Source organism: Arachis stenosperma, chromosome 3, assembly GCF_014773155.1.
Source record: "Arachis stenosperma cultivar V10309 chromosome 3, arast.V10309.gnm1.PFL2, whole genome shotgun sequence".
NCBI classification, from domain to species: domain Eukaryota; kingdom Viridiplantae; phylum Streptophyta; class Magnoliopsida; order Fabales; family Fabaceae; genus Arachis; species Arachis stenosperma.
The window spans coordinates 152,624,572-152,645,206 of NC_080379.1; the positions used below are offsets into that span (position 1 = coordinate 152,624,572).

The 20,635-nt window shown below is 33.3% G+C and overlaps 1 protein-coding gene and 1 pseudogene across 2 annotated transcripts; one reads left to right on the plus strand and one right to left on the minus strand.

The window, feature by feature from the left end:
• The first annotated feature begins 332 nt into the window (after positions 1–332).
• LOC130969696 (MADS-box protein JOINTLESS-like) lies at positions 333–5,345 on the plus strand. 2 transcript variants are annotated; one of them, XM_057895545.1, is made up of 9 exons: positions 333–576; positions 1,046–1,243; positions 2,321–2,396; positions 3,608–3,678; positions 3,818–3,917; positions 4,017–4,058; positions 4,270–4,308; positions 4,405–4,514; positions 5,096–5,345. In XM_057895545.1, the coding sequence occupies exons 2-9, from the start codon at positions 1,062–1,064 to the stop codon at positions 5,103–5,105; spliced, it is 630 nt and encodes a 209-aa protein (XP_057751528.1). In that variant the 5' UTR covers positions 333–576; positions 1,046–1,061; the 3' UTR covers positions 5,106–5,345. The 2 variants fall into 2 exon arrangements, with proteins under 2 accessions (XP_057751528.1, XP_057751527.1); XM_057895544.1 differs by having other exon boundaries at positions 1,050–1,243.
• A 3,916-nt stretch (positions 5,346–9,261) lies between these two features.
• On the minus strand, positions 9,262–10,079 carry LOC130966912 (tubulin-folding cofactor C-like; annotated as a pseudogene).
• Between the last annotated feature and the right edge of the window lie 10,556 nt (positions 10,080–20,635).

The window sequence follows — 20,635 nt, forward strand, 5'->3', positions numbered from 1 at the left end:
AATTTTATATGAAGATAACTTTTTTTTTGTATCAGGGTATCTATCAGGCCAGAAACCCAATAACTAAACCTTTAAGTACTACAGAAACAGGTAAAATAAACGTCCCTCCTAAATAAATAAGCTCTATTCTCGTTTTCTAGTGAATATCAAACTTGAGAGAGATGATTAAGAGACACAGACTTTTATCCATCTGTGACAATTTGCATTAGTCACATGAAGATAACTGATAGTGTGTTTCACCTAAATAAATTGGAACATTAAACTTTTACTTTCTTTTTTTTTTTCTAAATAAAAACCAGGAGTGCAGGAGAAAGTTCAAGATAGAAAAACTAAAAAGATAAAGAAAAAAATTAATGGCAATAGTAGCAGTATTCGTACAGCAAGTATCGAGTGGTGGCCAATGAAAATAAAGCTCAGAACCCCACACCCACACCCACATCCCACTCCACCATTTATATTTCTGAGGAATTCGGAATACATATTCGGCACTCAAATTGTTTTGGAATCGGGACTCTCAAATCTCATACCCTCACCTCACTTTCTTCATTCATTCCTGCCACCGCATCAACCTCCCTTGTAAGCTCCACTCTTCTCACCATTCAAATTCCATGCTTTCATTTAATTAATATCCACCTGTTTTTTCCTTTTTTTTTTGTCAACCAAATATATCCTTGTGATTGAAGCAGATAGACCTGTTCTTAGTTTTTCCTATCTTGAATCTGTAATTCATTTCTCTCTCTACTTTAATTTAGTGTAATATATATTTTCACATGTATTATCAACATGGAGAACGCTAAAAGTTAGATTTATATTATGAGTTGCTTCACTGAATGAAGGGTAAGGTATTTAATCGATTGATCAGATTTAATTAGTTTATGTTTTCCATTGCTTTTCTCAAGAAACTGATGATGAAGAACTACTATTACTGGTATTACTATTTAATTTGTAGTTGATTCTCCTATTATGTGTAATCTCTTTGTCCCCTTTAAAGTACCCCTTGATCTTAGATGTAGTTAATAATAATAATGGGGGTTTGGACTTTGAGATAGGGAAATTAAAGAATGACAAGGAAGAAGATAGAGATAAAGAAGATCGACAACATAAGTTCAAGGCAAGTTACCTTCTCAAAGAGGAGGAAAGGGCTCTTCAAGAAGGCTCAGGAGCTTAACACTCTATGTGATGCTGAAATTGCTCTCATTGTCTTCTCCACAACCAGCAAGCTTTTTCAATATGCTACTTCAAGGTATATTTTATATACTATATACTATATACAACTGCATTCTCACTATCCAGTACTCTTATTTATCTTACACCAATGGGAAGATATATTATTATATGAAGAACATTTTTTGTTGACTATATATAAGTTTATATGAGAAAGAAAATCAAGTGTGCTTCTTTTTGTTTTTTTTGTTTTTTGAAATAATAAGAGTGAAAAATGACATTATTAGTTATATATTGTCTAAAAAGAATTGGTCACCTAAACTTTTTTCATTAGGAAATATAAATTAATGAATCATTTTAGTACTATTTTTGAGAATAAAAAGTACAACAAAAAGTTGTTCATTATTTAGTATTTTCTAAAAAAGAAAGTATTGATTTGTTTGGTTTTTTTATTCTCTCTCATCTTTTTTATCTTTTTTTCTTTTTTAATTTTACTTTAGAATTGGATGGCTCTTATTCAAAAACTACATTATAAACAAGGTGATACAGTGTTTTTGTAGTTGTTTAAGCCTTATTATTTTCCTAATTTTAAGTGATGTGAGGATTTCTTACACTCTTGTGCTAATTTCATGCTCAAACTGAACGGGATTTAGTTGGACATACATGAAGAGGGTAAAATAACAAGAAGAAGAGGATTGAATTTGATACCAACTTAAATTGATGTAACCTACGAACAAAGATGTGCACGGCATTATTTGATTTCTCAAAGATACAAAGAATCAAAGAATTAACAATTTCAATTCATGAAAAATAATATATCCAGATAAATATCATATGCATTTTTTAAAAACCGAAATATAATGAACTAATGTACCTTTTAGGGATAGAATGATCTAAAAGAATATTTCAAAAAACTAAATTAATATCTTGTGTATATGTCTTTAACGAATTATATTAATATCATACCTTTCCGTAACTTTTTATTTTAGAAAATCCAAATCATCGTCTCTAATTATTAATCTCATTGTTCATCTAATTTTAGGTATGTAATGTTTGTGAAGTCTTAATTTTGTGAGCATTGTTAACAATGTAGAACATGCGTGCATGAGTTTTCTGGATGTAGTTGTATGTAATGTGTTGGATTTGTTGTTTTCAGTATGCAACAATTAATAGAAAGACGTAATCAGCATTCACCAATTCAAAAATCGGATCCTCCATCCGCTGTGCTGCAGGTATCAATTGTATTGCACCAAGTTCTTGTACTAGGTAGCTACTTGCCACAATTATGAATTTATAATATCATCAAAAAGGCAACTACAAATTATCTTTCTGTAGATAAAGAATATCCAAAACTGAGTTTGGTAGGTATTTTGAGACACAAAATATAGAGATGTGAAATATTTGCGTTTTGTCTTTAGTTTTACTCCTATCTAATTGATCTTAGCTTTTGGGTAGATAGAAAACTGTATAGATTATGTAATAAGAGTCGTATAATTGCAGAGATTGTTTGTAAGAATGGTATAATTGTTCATCATCATGGCCGTACTATTTTGTGTTTTCTGTTTAATGCTTGCACAAATGCAACTCCAGAGCTGTTTGTCTTCGTGTCTTTGAATTGAACCACTCTCTTTGTGGGCCTAATACCAAGTTGGATTATCTATCTATGATAAAATCTTCCTCATGCTTGTTTTGGCTTTGTTTAGAAGGCATTGTTGCTTTCTATACATACATATCTATTTAATTATGGACTATTATGATACATGTACACTAAAATCAACTATAAGTATAAATAGTATTTTTGGTGTATAAATATTTAATGGAATATTTGTATAATGTGTACAACGGAGATTTATGGAGTATTAGAGATATAATTATTAGTGTTATTTTTTTCCATCAGTTGAAATTTTTGGGATGAGTGGTATCATGATATGGTATTAGAGTGCTAAATCCGAAAGGTCAAGAGTATGATTATTATTCCTAATACTCGGATGGTTATTCTAGATAGTATAAGAGATGTTCATTTTGTAACTCAATAGCCCATTGTACAAATAGTCTATTATTTTTCTAGCAGAATCCATATTTAATTTAAAAATAAATTAAATTATATTCATATTTATACACAAATATATTGGTGGTTGATTTTGGTGTATAAATAGTATTTTTATTTAATTATTTATTTCTTGTAGATTGAATTTCAAGCATAATTCAATTATTTAAAAAAAAAAAACCTAGGGATTGGTTTTATACTTTTAGGCTTTGTGTGGATGAAAAAGCACACAATATGTATACTTGGTCTAAATTCTTGACAAGTATTGTGGATTCTGAATTGGAAACATTAAAGTGGGTGCGGATTGCGGAATATATGTACGTGGATTATATATTTATTGTCTTTAATATATCATTAATGATGAAATTAAGAATATTTTGGGAATTTTATGCATAGGTTGAGAGTGGTGCTGCCTCCAACTATGATATGCTGCGCAAGAAAGAAGAACAAAAGGCTCGTGAACTCAGGTATATATACAATGCAACAACCTAGCTAGCTGCTAGTGGTATTTGATTAATTAGAGATCCACATGTTGGATGCAATTTTAATTATACATACATATGAGTGATTCTGAAATATATGGTCTAATTTGCAACTGTGAGATAGGCAGTTAAATGGTGAAGATCTTCAAGGATTGACACTAAACGAACTCAACAAATTAGAAGAGCAACTTATAAAAGGTCTCTCTAATGCTTCAAAAGTAAAGGTTTGATGAATTTCTTATGCTTTAGCACTTGCAGATTACTCATATATGATCATTTATATATCTTGCTGATGTAATATTAATGCCAATGTGTTTCATCAGGATGAATTATTTACACAAGAGATCTACACCCTTAAGAGAAAGGTAAAAGTATATAGCTAAACCAAACTCACTAGCTCATACATTTCAAATTCAAACCCATATGGTTAATATGATTTTAATTTGTTCTATACATTTATAGTCTAATCATGAGAGAGAAATCATTGTTGTAGTTAAAATACTTAGGACTTTTTTCCATTCTAAATGCCATATTCTTTTATTGAGTGGAGCACAAACTCACTACTGTAATTTGCAGGGAGCAGTACTGACCGAAGAGAACCATAAATTGAAACAGGTAAAGGTTTCTCCGAACTCGTGCTTTAATTTAATTTGTTAATACTGCCTTTAAAATTAAACGATGATCTCATTAAGAATTATAATGATGGAATAGATATCATCAAGCATTGCAAATGAGCAAAGGAGTTCATTTAAATCCATTGTCTGCAATTCATCTTATCTTCCTGAAGAAGATCATGGTAGAGACACAAATCTAAAGCTGGGGTGAGTCAAAAAGCACTTTAATTACCCTCTAAGGTTTATTTAATTTTTGGAAAGTTTGGATGTAAATTTCTGGCAAAAGATGGAAAGAAATAAAAAGGTTAGATTAAATATTTATCTTTTTTATTTTTTTTAGGAATTATTATAAGTTAACTATATAAGATGTTTACAGTTATAATATGTTTTTTCTTTTTTGAGAAAATAAGAATAATGATTTGAGAGATTATTTTCAATCCGAATACTTTTCTAAAACATATTAAAATCTATAAATATATATGTCACTTTTGAAATCTCTTAATTGAAAGTAATGTTAAAGTTCTTTTGATAATTCCGCCCACAGTGTTTTAAATATTCACATAAAGGGAAACAGATTAAATTATATTGTAGCATTTCATATATAGGTTCTTTTATTACTATTATTTTTTCTACTTCTAATTAATCCCATACATGCTGGTAAAGATAGAAGACTTCTAGCCAGATATAATGGTTTTTCATACATGTATTCAAAAGTAAATCTCTGCAAAAACTGTGGATTGTTTGGTTACTTTAACTCATTTAAGTTCGTTTCTCTATATGTCATGCAGGTTACCTTAAACAAAATATTAAATTATGTGGAAGAAATGAACGGATTCACTTTCTTTCTGCCAATGCAATCCAAAAAGTCAAAACAAATTTAATCTTGTACTATTATTTACTGTATAAAAGTGAGGCCTTCCCCCCTTCTTTGGTGCAAGTGTAAAAGTATTCAAGTATTCCAAATAAGGTTTTATTATTTAAAATTTAAGAATTAAGCCTTTACATTTTGCAATTGAATTTCTAGATCAAACTTACCAATAAAAATAGACTCTCTTTTGGTACATAGAGTAACAGTATTTTAGTTCTAGAATTGTAGAATATAATTCAATTAAAAAGTTATATTACTATTTAAGAAACTGGTCGATTACATAAATACTTTCTAATTACGCATTACTATAAGACGTTTTACGTGAAAGTTAAAAAAAAATGTACTATACGTGGAAATAATTATTGAACCCAAATGTATAACTAGCCGTGCAAACCCATCATATATAATAAGAAAGAGAGGACTGATTAACATACATTAATTCGAAGAAACTACTTTAATAAAGACACTAAAAAATAATTTTTTTTAAAGACGTTTATATGTGTCATGTTATTATTAGATATTTTTATTAAATTAGTTAATAATTTATTTTTTAATAAATTAGAATAAAATCAGTTTATTATAACAACAATAATAAATCCAATTGTCTGCAATATAATTATTAGATCCGGTTTGATCCGATCGAATTACACAATTTAAACCGATTATCTTTAAATTTTTTAATAAAAAAATAAATATATCTCTGACATTTTGTTTTACGGATATTTAAATTCCTAAAACTTTAAAAATACAATTAGATTCCTAAAAAAATAAATTTATTATTATTATTATAAAAAAAATCGATTTTATTTTAATTTGTTAAAAAATTTAAAAATAACCGATTATTAATACGTCTAATAATAATGCGAGACGTAACCGTCTTAAAAAAAAACATTTTACCGTCTTTACGGAAACATCTCCTTAATTGGAAGCCCTCTATCTGCCACTACTGTTGGAGGAAGAGCTAGCAACTGTTGTTTACCATTGCTAACAAAAAGATAGAAAGGTGAGCAGCATGAAAGAAGATGCATAATATCCTCTTTCAATAATGCATATCAGTCTGGTGTTCTCTTGATTGTGGCCTTATATGGAATGATGGATCCTAATAAGTGCGCTTTGGAAAAGAGACTTGCTTTATTTATGGATTGAGTTGAATGGAATCAAGTCATATATATGTTAGTATGTTACTATATCATGTGATGATATAATTCATTGATGTTGTCGAATAATGTATGGTGTACAAATTATGTTAAATTTTAATTTCTTAGTCGCTTTTATTGAACAATATCCTAGCTATTTAGTATTTAAACGTGGGATAATGTATGAGCGTTGTACTAATAATCCTCTCTTTAGGTAGTATGTCATATCATTTGTTAATTAATGCTACATCATGGGTGGTATATTAAGTGTAATGTTTAGGGTAGGTACCTCATCAAGTTAGGGCAGATGTTAATTAATGCTACATCCAGCTTGGTAATATGTTAAGAGTTATGTTTAGAACACTACAAAAAATTTGTCGAATACAGTTAAATTTATCGATAAATTTATTAAAAAAAATCTCTCAGTAATATATTTATCATTGAAATTACTATTGAAATAAATTCAACGGTATAAATTTTGTCGATAATTATTTACTAACAAATTTTTTTACCTGCCATTAATTACCAGTAAATTTAGCGATAAATATTAACTTTTAATTAGTAAAATATTTTATCTTGTTACTGTCGGATTCATTCTCTGACAAATATGATAATAATATTAAATTTTATTTTTTTAAAAAAATTTTTTTAAAAATTCAACATATAATTTTAAATATTTAAATTCAATAATTTTTAAACTAACAAAATTTAAAATTTTATAATTTTTCATAATAAATTGTCCATAATTTTTCGTTAAAAATTCACAAATAAATTCACACATCAAGATTTACGAATAAATAAAAAAATTACTCGCGTATGAAAAAAAAGTAGCATTATAAACATATACTCTAAATTCAGGAAAGATGAACTTACATAAGGTTTGATATGAAAAACAAGATACTTCATAGTGGCTAAGTAAAATTACATAGTTAAAATTCTCTAGACAACAAAATATTGAAAAGAAAAATTAATTATACAAATAGCATATCTATTTAAGATTTTAAGTAATCTACTAACATGCATATTTATATCTCTCAAATGATATATCTACTTAAGCTTATACAGTTCAGCAACTTACAAATCTAGTTGGAGGTTTTGCATTATAAATTTACTGTCTACAAGAGCATTTTATGAAATAGTAGACTATACATATTCAATTGCAAACCATAAACATAATCAACACACAAACTATATACATATAATCAACACATAAATTATAATTAAACAAACAAATCAAAGTTCATATATTCAAATGAGTAAATTATAACAAATTTAGTAAAATTAACAATAATCAATTCAGCAAAATTAACTCAAAAAATAATTAACTCAGACAACAATAAACTCAGAAAATTAACAACAATTAACAATAAGTTAATAATTAACTTAGAAAATTAACAAGCTAAAATTAACTCAAAGAATTAACAACAATCAACACTAATTAACTCAGACAACAATAAACTCAAAAAATTAACAATTATTTAAAACACCATCAACTTAAAACAAACCCTAAATTACACCATACATAACATTATTTAATTTCTAATTACACTAAATTAATATAACAAAACTCTATCACACATTTTATTAAAAAATTTATTCAATAATTTAATAAAATACCTAACAAATTCTAAACAAACAAAAAAAATTGAAAAATTATAGAAAAATGACCTCTGATGGTGACTGCATAATGGTAAAAGCGTAGCGGTAACAGGAGACAGCAATGAAACCTACAGTGGTAGAGTTAGGATTTAGTAATATAACAAGCAACAACAAAAAATGGACAACAACCTTATGTTGGCGCGATGTAACTCAGCCACGATGATAGCGACAAGGCGACGACCTCCGATCGACGGCATGGCAGAGACTCCAACAGCAGTAACGACGATGTGCTAATTTGCAAGTAGTAGCGGTGCAACCTTCTTCAATGGACTAGAGAGAGAGAGAGAGAGAGAGAGAGAGAGAGAGAGAGAGAGAGAGAGAGAGAGAGAGAGAGAGAGAGAGAGAGAGAGAGAGAGAGAGAGAGAGAGAGAGAGAGAGAGAGAGGTTTTGCATTCAAATTTTATAAGAAATTTATCGTCGAATTTATCGGCAAAAAAGTTCGACGGTAAAGTGTTCGTCGTTGCCTAAACAACGCGTTTCACTAAATTCTGTTACTATAAAAAAATTTTTGACGGAAAATTCGACGATAAACCCGGCACTAATAAAATTAATTTTCACGCATCTATTTTCCGTCGGATTTAGCGGTAAAATTTTAAATCTAACGGTAACTTATTCAAAGGAAGAACTTTCACTCGTAACTGTAAAAAAATTTGCCGCTAAATCCATGGTAACATTCATCACTAAATCTGACGGTATTTAACGTATTTCTTGTAGTGGAACTTGACTTGACTTGAATCATATTAGAAGGCCCAAAAATTAAAAATAAAAAATAAAAAATTCTGAAAAATATTTAAATTAACAATAATAAATAATTAAAGGTATTAAAAAAGAAAATACAAAATAAATCAATAAAAAATATAATTATATTACATGTATATAAAAATAAGCCACTACATTAGTCATTTATATAAAAGGGTAAAGTACTAAATTGGTCCCTTACGTTTGGACGTAATCCTGTTTTGGTTCTTAAGGTTTAAAGTGTCACATTTGAATCCAAAAATTTTTTATTTAGCTTGAATGTAGTCCCACCGTGAGGTCAAAGTTAAGTAATTAATGGAATATCCTACATAACAGCAGTACAAGAACAATGTCGATAATCTGGAGAACAAGTACAAATTCTAGAGGCACAAAATCAAGCGTGGATGTATCAATATATTTATTTATCATTCTCTTTAGTTCTATAGAAAATATTTTATTTAAATTATAAGAAGACTAATAAATAAGTATATTGATGCATACACAGTTTATTTTGTGCCTCTGGAGCTTGTACTTGTTCTCTAGATTATCGACCTTATTCTTGTACTGCTGTCATGTAGGACATTCCGTTAATTATTGTTGCAGCGTGGATCCAAATCTGATGTGATGCCATGGCAAAAACGCAGCCCTCACCGTCCTCGATGAGGACTAAACCCAACACAGGCCCAATGTAAACCCTAGAATCCTTCAACCTGTGAACGAAGAGCGTCCTCACACAACCAATTATCCTAACCTCACAAGAATTGAGATCAGACATCATGAATTCGCCAACCTCCGATCCCCTAAAATCACCCACCAAAAGCTCGTCGGATTTGTTCCTGAACTCCAGGGAGTCGCGATTGAGAGGTAGGGGTTGTTTGGGTTCTTATGGAGTAACAGTGTTGTTGTTGTTGTTGTTGTTGTTGGTAGTGTCTTTCTTGGTGGCAGCCTTGTTCTTGAAGGAGAACTTCTTTTTAGGGAGAAGCTGGGAGATGAGGGTTTCTTGGGTGTGTTTCAAATCGGCGATGGTCTTGAGGGAGGATCGAACGTCGTAGGAGGGAAGGAAGTAGGAGTTTTTTGCAACAAGCTTCTCCAAATGAGAGATTGATGCTGAGATTTGCTCGAAATCGGGTTCGAGCTGGATGGGTCAGAAGAGGAGAGGGAATGAGAGTGAGTGAGTTGGGATTCGATGGAGGATTTGAGGTTGGAGAATCGGGTGAGAAAGGATGATGTGGACTCGAAGGCAGGGGATGAAGATGATTTCGATTCGTTGTTATTGTCTGAATGGGATTGGTGGCGTTTGTTGAGTCGTTCCACCATTGACGAGTACTTCTTCTGCAGCTCTGCCTCTGCTTCTTCTTTGCTTTCTTCCATCGTTTACGGTTTACCCCTCTGCACTCCACGTTACTGAAGTCAAATGACACCACATCAATTAAATTTTTATGTAAGGGTAAAATTGTCCACAAAATGTTGTTTCTGGACAAAAGGACAATTTTTTAACGTTTTGTAATGTTGAGGATGATTTTAATAAGAAAAAAGGCCGGAAACGATTTTGATTTTGGTCTAAGACCTTAAGGACGAAAAAAGTACTTAAGCCATCCTGTTACTATCGAAATTTTTTGACAAAAATTCCGATGATAAACTCGGCACTAATAAAATTACTTTCCGCGCATCTGTTTCCCGTCGGATTTGGCGGTGAAATTTTAAATCTGACGGTAACTTATTCAAAGGACAAATTTTCACTTGTAACTGTCAAAAAATTTGCCACTAAATCCGTGGTAACATTCATCGCTAAATCTGACGGTATTCAACGTATTTTTTGTAGTAGAACTTGACTTGACTTGAATAATATTAGAAGGCCCAAAATTTTAAAATAAAAAATAAAAAAAAAATTCTGAAAAAAATATTTAAATTAACAATAATAAATAATTTAAGGCATTAAAAAAGAAAATACAAAATAAATCAATAAAAAATATAATTATATTACATGTATTTAAAAATAAGCCACCACATTTCTCATTCATATAAAAGGGTAAATTACTAAATTGGTCCCTAACGTTTTGGATGTAATCCTGTTTTGTTTCTTAAGGTTTAAAGTATCACATTTGAATCCAAAAAAGTTTTATTTAGCTTGAATGTAGTCCCACTGTGAGGTTAACGTTAAATAATTACCGGAATATCCTACATAACAGTAGTACAAGAACAAGATCGATAATCTGGAGAACAAGTACAAATTCTAGAGGCACAAAATCAAGCGTGGATGTATCAATATATTTATTTATCATTCTCTTTAGGTCTATAGAAAATATTTTATTTAAATTATAAGAAGACTGGTAAATAAATACATTGATTCATCCACAGTTAATTTTGTACCTCTGGAGTTCTTACTTGTTCTTTAGATTATCGACCTTATTCTTGTATTGATGTCATGTAGGACATTCCGTTAATAATTTAACTTTGAACCTCACAGTGGGACTAAATTGAAGCTAAATAAAATTTTCTTGAATTCAAATAGGATATTTTAAACCTTAAGGACAAAAGCAGGATTACGTCCAAATATAAAAAATTAATTTAGTATTTTATCCTATATAAAATATTGTTGATCGAAAAATATTTTCGATATAAATGAGGTGAATTGAAGAAATAAACTTTAGTCTCTCGAGAAGATATATGTGTGAGGATAAGGTTGGAGGTATTCAGTGCTGATTGGATTTCGATTTTATGGGTAATCGAGTGAGCCAAATCGAATAGAAGTTTCAATTCGAAGAATTAAGTAACGCCTTCGAAAAAGCTGATCGAACGGTTGAATTGAAGCAGGAAGGTTAGTGGCTTTTATTATGCAAGAAAAACATGGGGAATATCTATAATCACGCAATGGGAACAGTTACCAAGAGTGATTGTATTTCAAATTTGTAATTTCTCATTTAATTGTAATTAATTGTAATTTATTTAACTGTTATGTAAGATAGCCTATAAATATTATGAACTGTTAAGGAATAAGGGTTAGAACTTTTACTCAGAAAAAACACTCTAAGCATTCTCACATCTCAGGGAATCTAAGTTTGCAATTGAGTTACACTTTCTGTAGGGTTCTTTTCACTTTCTTCTTTCAATTTAGTTTTTCTGTAAATTTAACTTTTCACTTAATTTTATTCACGAAGTGTTCTTTATCTTCTTTATTCAATTTATCTTTCTACATTTTTATTCCTTCTGTTACAGTTCTTTAATTTAATTAAAGGCATTGTTATTGCTTTTTTCTCTTAATCTTCATGCAAACCTGTCTGTTTATTATTTATTTAATTTTGAAAACTTAAATTTCCAAATCACATTTTGTCAATTTATAAATTTGTTTTATCTTATTATCAAAACTTGTCTAATCGAAGACGCTTTGATGCACTTCTAGAAAACTGGTACTCACTGACATTAGAATTTTTGCTAGTAAAGAATTTTATAAAAATAGTTGCGTTGTAGATATAGATTCTAAACCAATAGAAATCCCTTCGTGCAAACGTTTTGGTTGTCACAAGTAACAAACCCCTTTGAAATTGATAACCGAGTATTCAAACCTCGGGTCGTCTTCTCAAGGAATTGCAGGGAGGTATGTTCTTATTATTGGTTATGGAGATTGTAAATTTGGGGTTTCAAGAGTGAGGAACAAGTATGACAAATAATTTAAATGACAATTAAAATAAATAAATACGGTAAAACAAATCCTTTGGCAAGGTATGAGAAATTGGAAATCCAGACTTAGTTATTCTTATCAATAATAATGGAAGTTGAATCTTAATTCCACTTAGTCAACCTTTGCTAAAGCAAAGGAAAGTCAATGGACTAATTAATTGACCTTCGAATCCTATTTATTTCCTAAGAAAAGATTGGGATTATTGAAGTTCAATTCAATTAGAGGAGATAACAATTATCAATTATGCTGTTGAGTTGGATAACTTCCTGAGTTACTGATTTCTTAACCAAAACCAAAAAGAAAGAAAATTGAAACTACTGGAATAAAAATGCTTTCAGATGGGAAGCAATAATCATGTAAATAAAAGAAAGCAATAATAACTGAAATACCTCAAATAATATTAATTCAAAGAAAATCATAACATGAAAGCCACAAGCCAATTGAGATGTAAATAAGAAATGGAGTAATAAAATAAAATAAATAAAAGTAGAAAATTCTTTAAGGGAACATTGAACCTGGGATTGAGAGTCACTCCTAAAACTAAGAGAAGTCCTAAATCCTAATCCTAAGAGAGAGAGAGGAGAGAACCTCTCTCTCTAAAACTACATCTAAATTATGGAAAGTGAATTATGAGAGCCTGATCTGAATGGATGCAATCCCTCTACTTTATAGCCTCTAATCTGAGTTTTCTGGGCCAAAAATTGGGTCGAAAACAGCCCAGAAATCGCTGGAGAAGAAATCTGCCACGCTGGTTTTTCGTCACTGCGACGCGGCCGCATGGAGCACGCGGTCGCGTCGCCTAGCGTCAGGGCCACTATGGCATATTATATATCAAATCGAAACCCCGGACGTTAGCTTTCTAACGTAACTGGAACCGCGTTATTTGGACCTTTGTAGCTCAAGTTATGGTCGTTTTAGTGTGAGAGGGTCAGGCTGACAGCTTTGCAATTTCTCCAACTTCTTGTATTCCTTCCACTTTTGCATGCTTCCTTTCCATCCTCCAAGCCATTCCTGCCCTATAATATCTGAAAACACTTAACACACATATCAAGGAATCTAATGGTCATAAGAGAGGATTAATAATAAGCAAATATAAGATCAAAGAAGCATGTTTTCAATCATAGCACAAAATCAGGAAGGAAAATGTAAAACATGCAAATTGTATGAATAAGTGAGTAAAGAGTTGATAAAAACTACTCAATTGAGCATAAGATAAACCATAAAATAGTAGTTTATCAACATCCTCACACTTAAACATTAGCATGTCCTCATGCTAAACTCAAGAGAAGCTATAAAGGAATGAAGAGGAATGATAGAATGTATGAGATGCAACCTATGAATGCAACTAAATGCAAAATGTTTCTACCTACTTGGTTAAAAATAAATAAGTTCTTCAAGACAAATATGAACTAGATTTCACTAATTCAAATCACAAAATACAATACAAATAACTTGCAAGAAGAAGATAGCTCATGAAAGCAGAGAACATAGAATTGAGCACTGAACCCTTACTGGTAGTGTATATCATTCTAACTCTCAAGTGTCTAGGGTCAATTCTCTCAATTCTCTACTAATCTTGCTTTCTATAGCTTGCTCTTCATCTAACAATCAACAAAAATTTAATGCACCAATACACAAATCAAGAGGTCTTTTAAAGGTTGTAATGGGGTTAGGGTCAAGGTAGGATTGTATTTGGCCAAGTGGACTAAAATTTGAATACTTAATTAACATAAACTATTCCACCTAACTTAGGACAATCCATGTAATCATAATATAAATCTGACTTCCTATTAACTATGTTTTCCACACATTCATGCCTTCTAATTTCAAGTACAACTCATATGGTTATTTTGCTCTTTCTTTTATATATTTTTTTCTTTTGTTTTTCTCAATGCATATGATTAATTTATTGAATGCATGAACATGTCCTAAACATTTCTTTCACATTTTAAGAAAATTCTAACATACTCAATTCTCAAACCAGATGTTTCCAAACCCACTCTTCCCCACACTTAATTCATAAGCATTCTCACTAGTCTAAGCTAACCAAGGATTCAAATTAAGGACATTATTGTTTTTCGCTTAGAGTTAATGATGTGCTAAAATAAAGAACAAAGGGGTAAAATAGGCTCACAATTGGTTTGCAATAGATAATGAAAAGGTTAAGGCCATATGGATATGTAAGCTCAGTGAAACAAGGCCTCAATCATATAAGTGTATGCATACATTAAACAATGGAAATATAGAATCAAGCAAAACAAAGATCACAATTTTAGAGAGAAAAACACACACCAAAAATAAAATATTGGTTGATAAAATGCAACCAATCAAATAGGCTTAAAATCTCACTGGTTTTGTGTGTTCGGGCTTTAAACTATGTTCTAAAATAATATTTCTTCAAACAAGTTTTTCAAAAAGTTTTATTCAAATTAGTGAAATATTATAAAAATTTCTCGAAGAAGAAAATATTACTTTAACCAAGTGGTAAAATATGCACACAAAAAAATAAACATGCAAATGCAACAATGAAGAACAAAAATTGGTGTTGAGAATGGATTAACTAACCCGTGGAGATCGGTATTGACCTCCCCACACTTAAAGATTGCACCGTCCTCGGTGCATGCTAAGATGTGCGAGTGGACGGGGGTTGTGGTTCCTCAGCTGGGGCTCTTTCTGTTCCTTTCCTTGCCGGTGATTTGAGAGTAGCTTTCTCTTTTCCTTTCTTGGTGGCCATCCTGAAAAAGGGAAGAGAAAGTAAATTAAATTCAAAGAGATAACTATAGCAAGGAAGAGAACGGAAAAGGTGGTGATGGATGCACATTAGGATGTAACTGACATTAACACATGCTCGAGAGTACATGTGAAAAGCCATCAATGGAAAATAGCTAGTGCATATAAGGACAAGTGAATGCAAGGTGTTTATTGGCATGCCGGCAAGGGGCATGAGTAGCATAAACCAAGCATTACTGGTAATAAATCACCATGTTTGTATTGACAATTATGTTCAATTAATAAAATAGTAAAGGGAGTTTATGAAAAGCAAGCATTGAATAGTATAAAGTAAAATAGAGAAGTGCATAATGCTATATGGCTTTTTCACAAACACATAGCATGCATGGTGAATACGGTATAGAAAGTATTAAAGTGAACATGCAAGCAACCCTTTAAAAATATAATTGCCAAACAGTTTTGCAACAATCCACAATTACCCAAATAAAATTCCAACACCAATGAAAATAATGCAATGAATGAAAGTTTGCAAACAAATTAAAATAAAATAAAAAGAAAAATAAGAAGAATGAGAAGGGAAAGAAGGGAAAGAAGGGAAGAGGAAGTAAATAAGAAAGGAGGGAGAAAAAATTAGGATTGGGGAAGAAAAGATAAAATATTTTGGCATATAAGGTTAAGGTGTGCGACGTTGGCGATGCGGTCACGGGGTGACGTGGCCGCGTGGTGCGCAATAAGGTCAAGCGACGCGGACGCATGGGTCATGCGATCGCGTGACTCGATTTGTGCTAGTGGCGCGAGTGCAGCCTCGTGCTCGCACAACTCTCTGTTCAAAATCTTATTAGTGCCAAATTTTAAGTGACGCGATCGCATGGGGCATGCGATCGCGTGAGTGGGCTTTAAAGGAATATGACGCGGTCGCGTGGGTCACGCGGCCGCGTGGGAAGGATTATGCGTTCAGCACCAATCCAGCACCACTCTCGCACAACTTTCGGGTGTGCACCACTTTGACGTCGAAATCTTGGTCACGCGGCCGCGTGGGTCACGCGGTCGCGTGGGAGGCCATTATTCCCATGCGACGTGAACGCGTCAGCGACGCATTCGCGTGGGTTGATTTGTGCCATTGGCACGCCTCCAGCCACGCTCCAGCGTGACTCTCTGTTCGTTTTTTATTTTTCTCTTCTCCCCTTGCGACGCGGACGCGTCGTTGATGTGGTCGCGTCGCGTAAATTTTTTTTGAAATAAAATGCAGAATGCAGTGTTAATATGAATGTGATGCAAAACTCCAGGTTCAATATAATAAAATAAAATAAAACTCAAAAGCAAATAAAACTAAATAAAAATGAAAAATGAACGATCATACCATGGTGGGTTGTCTCCCACCTAGCACTTTTAGTTAAAAGTCCTTAAGTTGAACATTTGATGAGCTTCCTGTCATGGTGGCTTATGCTTGTACTGATCCAGGAATCCCCACCAATGTTTGTATCTCCAGTAACCTCCGGGATCCCAGACTAAGCACGTAAAGCCCTTACGAAGCTTCAAACAAATTCTTAGGCTCCTGGGGTGACAGATGTCAGAACAGATTCCATGATCCCAAACTTTACCTTTACACCCGTTTTTGTCTTGATCTGCATTTTTCCAGCCGGGTGAAAGGTGATCTGAATTCTCACTGCAGCGACCAAACAGCTTCCTAGACCCATTCAGTTGAGCTCTATACCAACCTTTGCATTTAAACTTAAAGCTTCCAACTATAATGAACCTTGCAGGACAATTCTTACCACTGGCCATCTTTCGCTTACTCTTAATGTCACAAAGAGCTCTAAGTTGACCATCCGTCTCCAGTAGCCCATATTCAAGTGGAATTAGAAAGTTAAGAGATATGAATTTTACCCACTTGAATGTTGTGAAGGATGATGGCGACTTAGGGAGAGGTATTTTTAATGAGATTGCAAGCTCCACTCCCTTGTGCTCTTTTCGGATAACTACCACCTCTTTGCAAGCTTTTTCGATTTCAACCTCTTCCTCTTGGTAGCTCCCTTCCAATTCAATCTCCTCTTCATTGCTTTCCAAGGGCATGGGAGGTTGTGCTTCTTCTTTTTGAATCTCCATCTCTTGATCAACCTCTTCCAAGGCTTCAACTGTGATATGCCTTGGAGGTTGTACACCCTCCTCAGCATCAATTTCAAACGTCTTGGAAGGGGGTTCTATGACTGGACTTTCCCATGGAGGTTCTGTATCTTCTAAGTCTTCAACCACTTCTTCCTCTGCAACTATTATGGCTTTCTCCACTTGTTCCAATACAAAGCCATGTTCCTCATTGTCCACCGAAGTTTCTAGTATCTCCTTCATGCTTTGCTCTTCTTTTGATTCTCCACATGTAGCCATGGGAGTTCTTTGAGTGCTCAGATATTGGGAAGCTATTATATTTACTAACTCGACTAAGGTGTCCGCAAAATTTTGCACACTCTTATTTATCCTGTCTTGCCTTTCTGAAGAACTTTGAAGAAAAACACGAAGTCTGTCATCCATTGGAGGTTGGGTGGATATGAGGATTCATTGGTTGGGAGAGAGGGTTCATAATAGGAAGGTGGTTCATCTTGATAATTATATGGAGATGGGGAATATTGAGGTGGTGGTTCTTATGAGTAATTGGGTTGGAATTGGGGTGGTTCTATATATGGTTCAGATGGCTCATAAGGTGGTTGGTATGGTGGTTGAGGGTTAGGGTCATATGGGGGTGAATGGCGAAAAAGGGGCTTGTGAGTGTGGTGGTCCAAAGTTATGTTGAGGAAAGGGTTCATAGGCATATGGTGGTGGTTGTTGATAGTCCATTGGAGGTGGTTGTTGCCATGAGGGTTGATCAAATCCTTGTGGCTCCTCCCATCTTTGATTGTTCTAACCTTGATGCCTGTTTTCATTATAATTTCTTCTTCCTGCAACATTATTGTAACCAGACTCATAGCCAAAGGGGTGACAGTTTATAGTAGTTATCAGAAATAAGGGGGAAAAAGGAGAAACAAATAAACAAGTAAAAGAAAAATATTTTTTTTATTTTTTTTTTAAATATTTACAATAACTAATAATAAGGCACACGTTTGCAATTCCCCGGCAACGGCGCCATTTTGACGTTAGGATTTTTGCTAGTAAAGAATTTTATAAAAATAGTTGCGTTGTAGATATAGATTCTAAACCAACAGAAATCCCTTTGTGCAAACATTTTGGTTGTCACAAGTAACAAACCCCTTTGAAATTGATAACCGAGTATTCAAACCTCGGGTCGTCTTCTCAAGGAATTGCAGGGAGGTATGTTCTTATTATTGGTTATGGAGATTGTAAATTTGGGGTTTCAAGAGTGAGGAACAAGTATGGCAAATAATTTAAATGACAATTAAAATAAATAAATACTGTAAAACAAATCCTTTGGCAAGGTACGAGAAATTGGAAATCCAGACTTAGTTATTCTTATCAATAATAATGGAAGTTGAATTTTAATTCCACTTAGTCAACCTTTGCTAAAGCAAAGGAAAGTCAATGGACTAATTAATTGACCTTCGAATCCTATTTATTTCCTAAGAAAAGATTGGGATTATTGAAGTTCAATTCAATTAGAGGAGATAACAATTATCAATTATGCTGTTGAGTTGGATAACTTCCTGAGTTACTGATTTCTTAACCAAAACCAAAAGGAAAAAAAATTGAAACTACTGGAATAAAAATGCCTTCAGATGGGAAGCAATAATCATGTAAATAAAAGAAAGCAATAATAAATGAAATACCTCAAATAATATTAATTCAAAGAAAATCATAACATGAAAACCACAAGCCAATTGAGATGTAAATAAGAAATGGAGTAATAAAATAAAATAAATAAAAGTATAAAATTCTTTAAGGGAACATTGAACCTGGGATTGAGAGTCACTCCTAAAACTAAGAGAAGTCCTAAATCCTAATCCTAAGAGAAAGAGAGGAGAGAACCTCTCTCTCTAAAACTACATCTAAATTACGGAAAGTGAATTATGAGAGCCTGATCTGAATGGATGCAATCACTCTACTTTATAGCCTATAATCTGAGTTTCTTGGGCCGAAAATTGGGTCGAAAACATCCCAGAAATCGCTGGAGAAGAAATTTGCCACGCTGGTTTTTCGTCACTGCAACGCGGCCGCATAGAGCACGCGGTCGTGTCGCCTAGCGTCAGGGCCACTATGGCATATTATATATCAAATCGAAGCCCCAGACGTTAGCTTTCTAACGCAACTGGAACTGCGTCATTTGGACCTCTGTAACTCAAGATATGGTCGTTTTAGTGCGAGAGGGTCAGGCTGACAGCTTTACACACTACAAGAAAAATACCCATTCAGCCACACTTTTTTTAAGCTACATTTGAAAAGCGTAGCCTATTCATAGAATAGGCTACGCTTTTCTCAGTGTTGCCTGTTTTTTAGAGAAAAGGAAACACAATTCTGGCATCATTTAAAAAGTGTAGCCTTAGATATTATAGAAATCACTTATAAAGCGTAGCCGTATGTTAATATCTATGGGTACACTTTTATATCAAAGAGAGCGCTTTTTAAGAGTAGCCTATTTATTAAGTTTTGGGTGCGCTTCAAAAGTGTTGCCTAATATATCTAAGTGAAATGTCCAATAACACTTAGTAAATTTTTTGAATTTTCCCCAAATGATACATGCGTACAAACACTTAGCCAAATCAGAAAACATAACCTTTAGCCACTGAAAACATAACACTCGATCATCACTACCCTTAGCTTTTCAATTCTTCGCGCCACTCATCACCCCCAAATCAGAGAAAGGGATCGCCATCACTAGTCAACACTCACCACTCACCACTCACCATCTCCACCAGTCACTCATATTCGTCACTCACCACTCACCACGCCATCACTAGTCTTCATCGTCGCTTCTGTTCGCTGCGCTCTCACATTAGGTAAAATTTTCCCCCCTTTTCGTATCCATTCAGCCTCACTCATGCACTCTCATCCTCCCTCAACTCACACACACGAAAGAGAAGAAATCAGAAAAGGGGAGCACAGGAAGAAGAAGAGAAGAAGAGAGGAGAGGGGAAGGAAGGAAAGAAACGACGACGCTGCATATGGCTCCACCGCTGTCGAGCGCCAGTGAAAGAGAGCTCGAGGGAGAGAGAAAACGCGATGGAGGAGAGAAGAAAGGGGTGCTTGGTCACCGCTGAAACTCCACCGCCATTGCTAGGTCTTCTTCCACCGCTATCATCTCCTCAAGATTCAGATTCCCTTCTTCTCTTGCATCAATTTCTCGTTCCACGCTATCATCTCCTCTCTCCCCGCTTTTCAGATCCTCATTAAATTTCTCATCATCTCGTTCTTCTCGCCATCATATCGTGGTCAAAGCCACCGATGACTCTTCCAACCTATCCGGTGATGATCCTTTTCGATCTTTCCCGTGGTTCCAATCCGACTCTGGTAATCTTTCCTTCTTTTTCCTGAAATTTCATTCAAGTAGCTGGATTTTTCTTTCACTAATTGTTGT

Bases quoted from the DNA above. Each gene is read 5' to 3' on its own strand.
- LOC130969696 (XM_057895545.1), top strand. From the start codon at position 1,062: ATGACAAGGAAGAAGATAGAGATAAAGAAGATCGACAACATAAGTTCA. The intron at 3,679-3,817 runs GTATATATACAA...ACTGTGAGATAG, and splicing joins CAAAAGGCTCGTGAACTCAG to GCAGTTAAATGGTGAAGATC. The intron at 3,918-4,016 runs GTTTGATGAATT...GTGTTTCATCAG, and splicing joins CTAATGCTTCAAAAGTAAAG to GATGAATTATTTACACAAGA.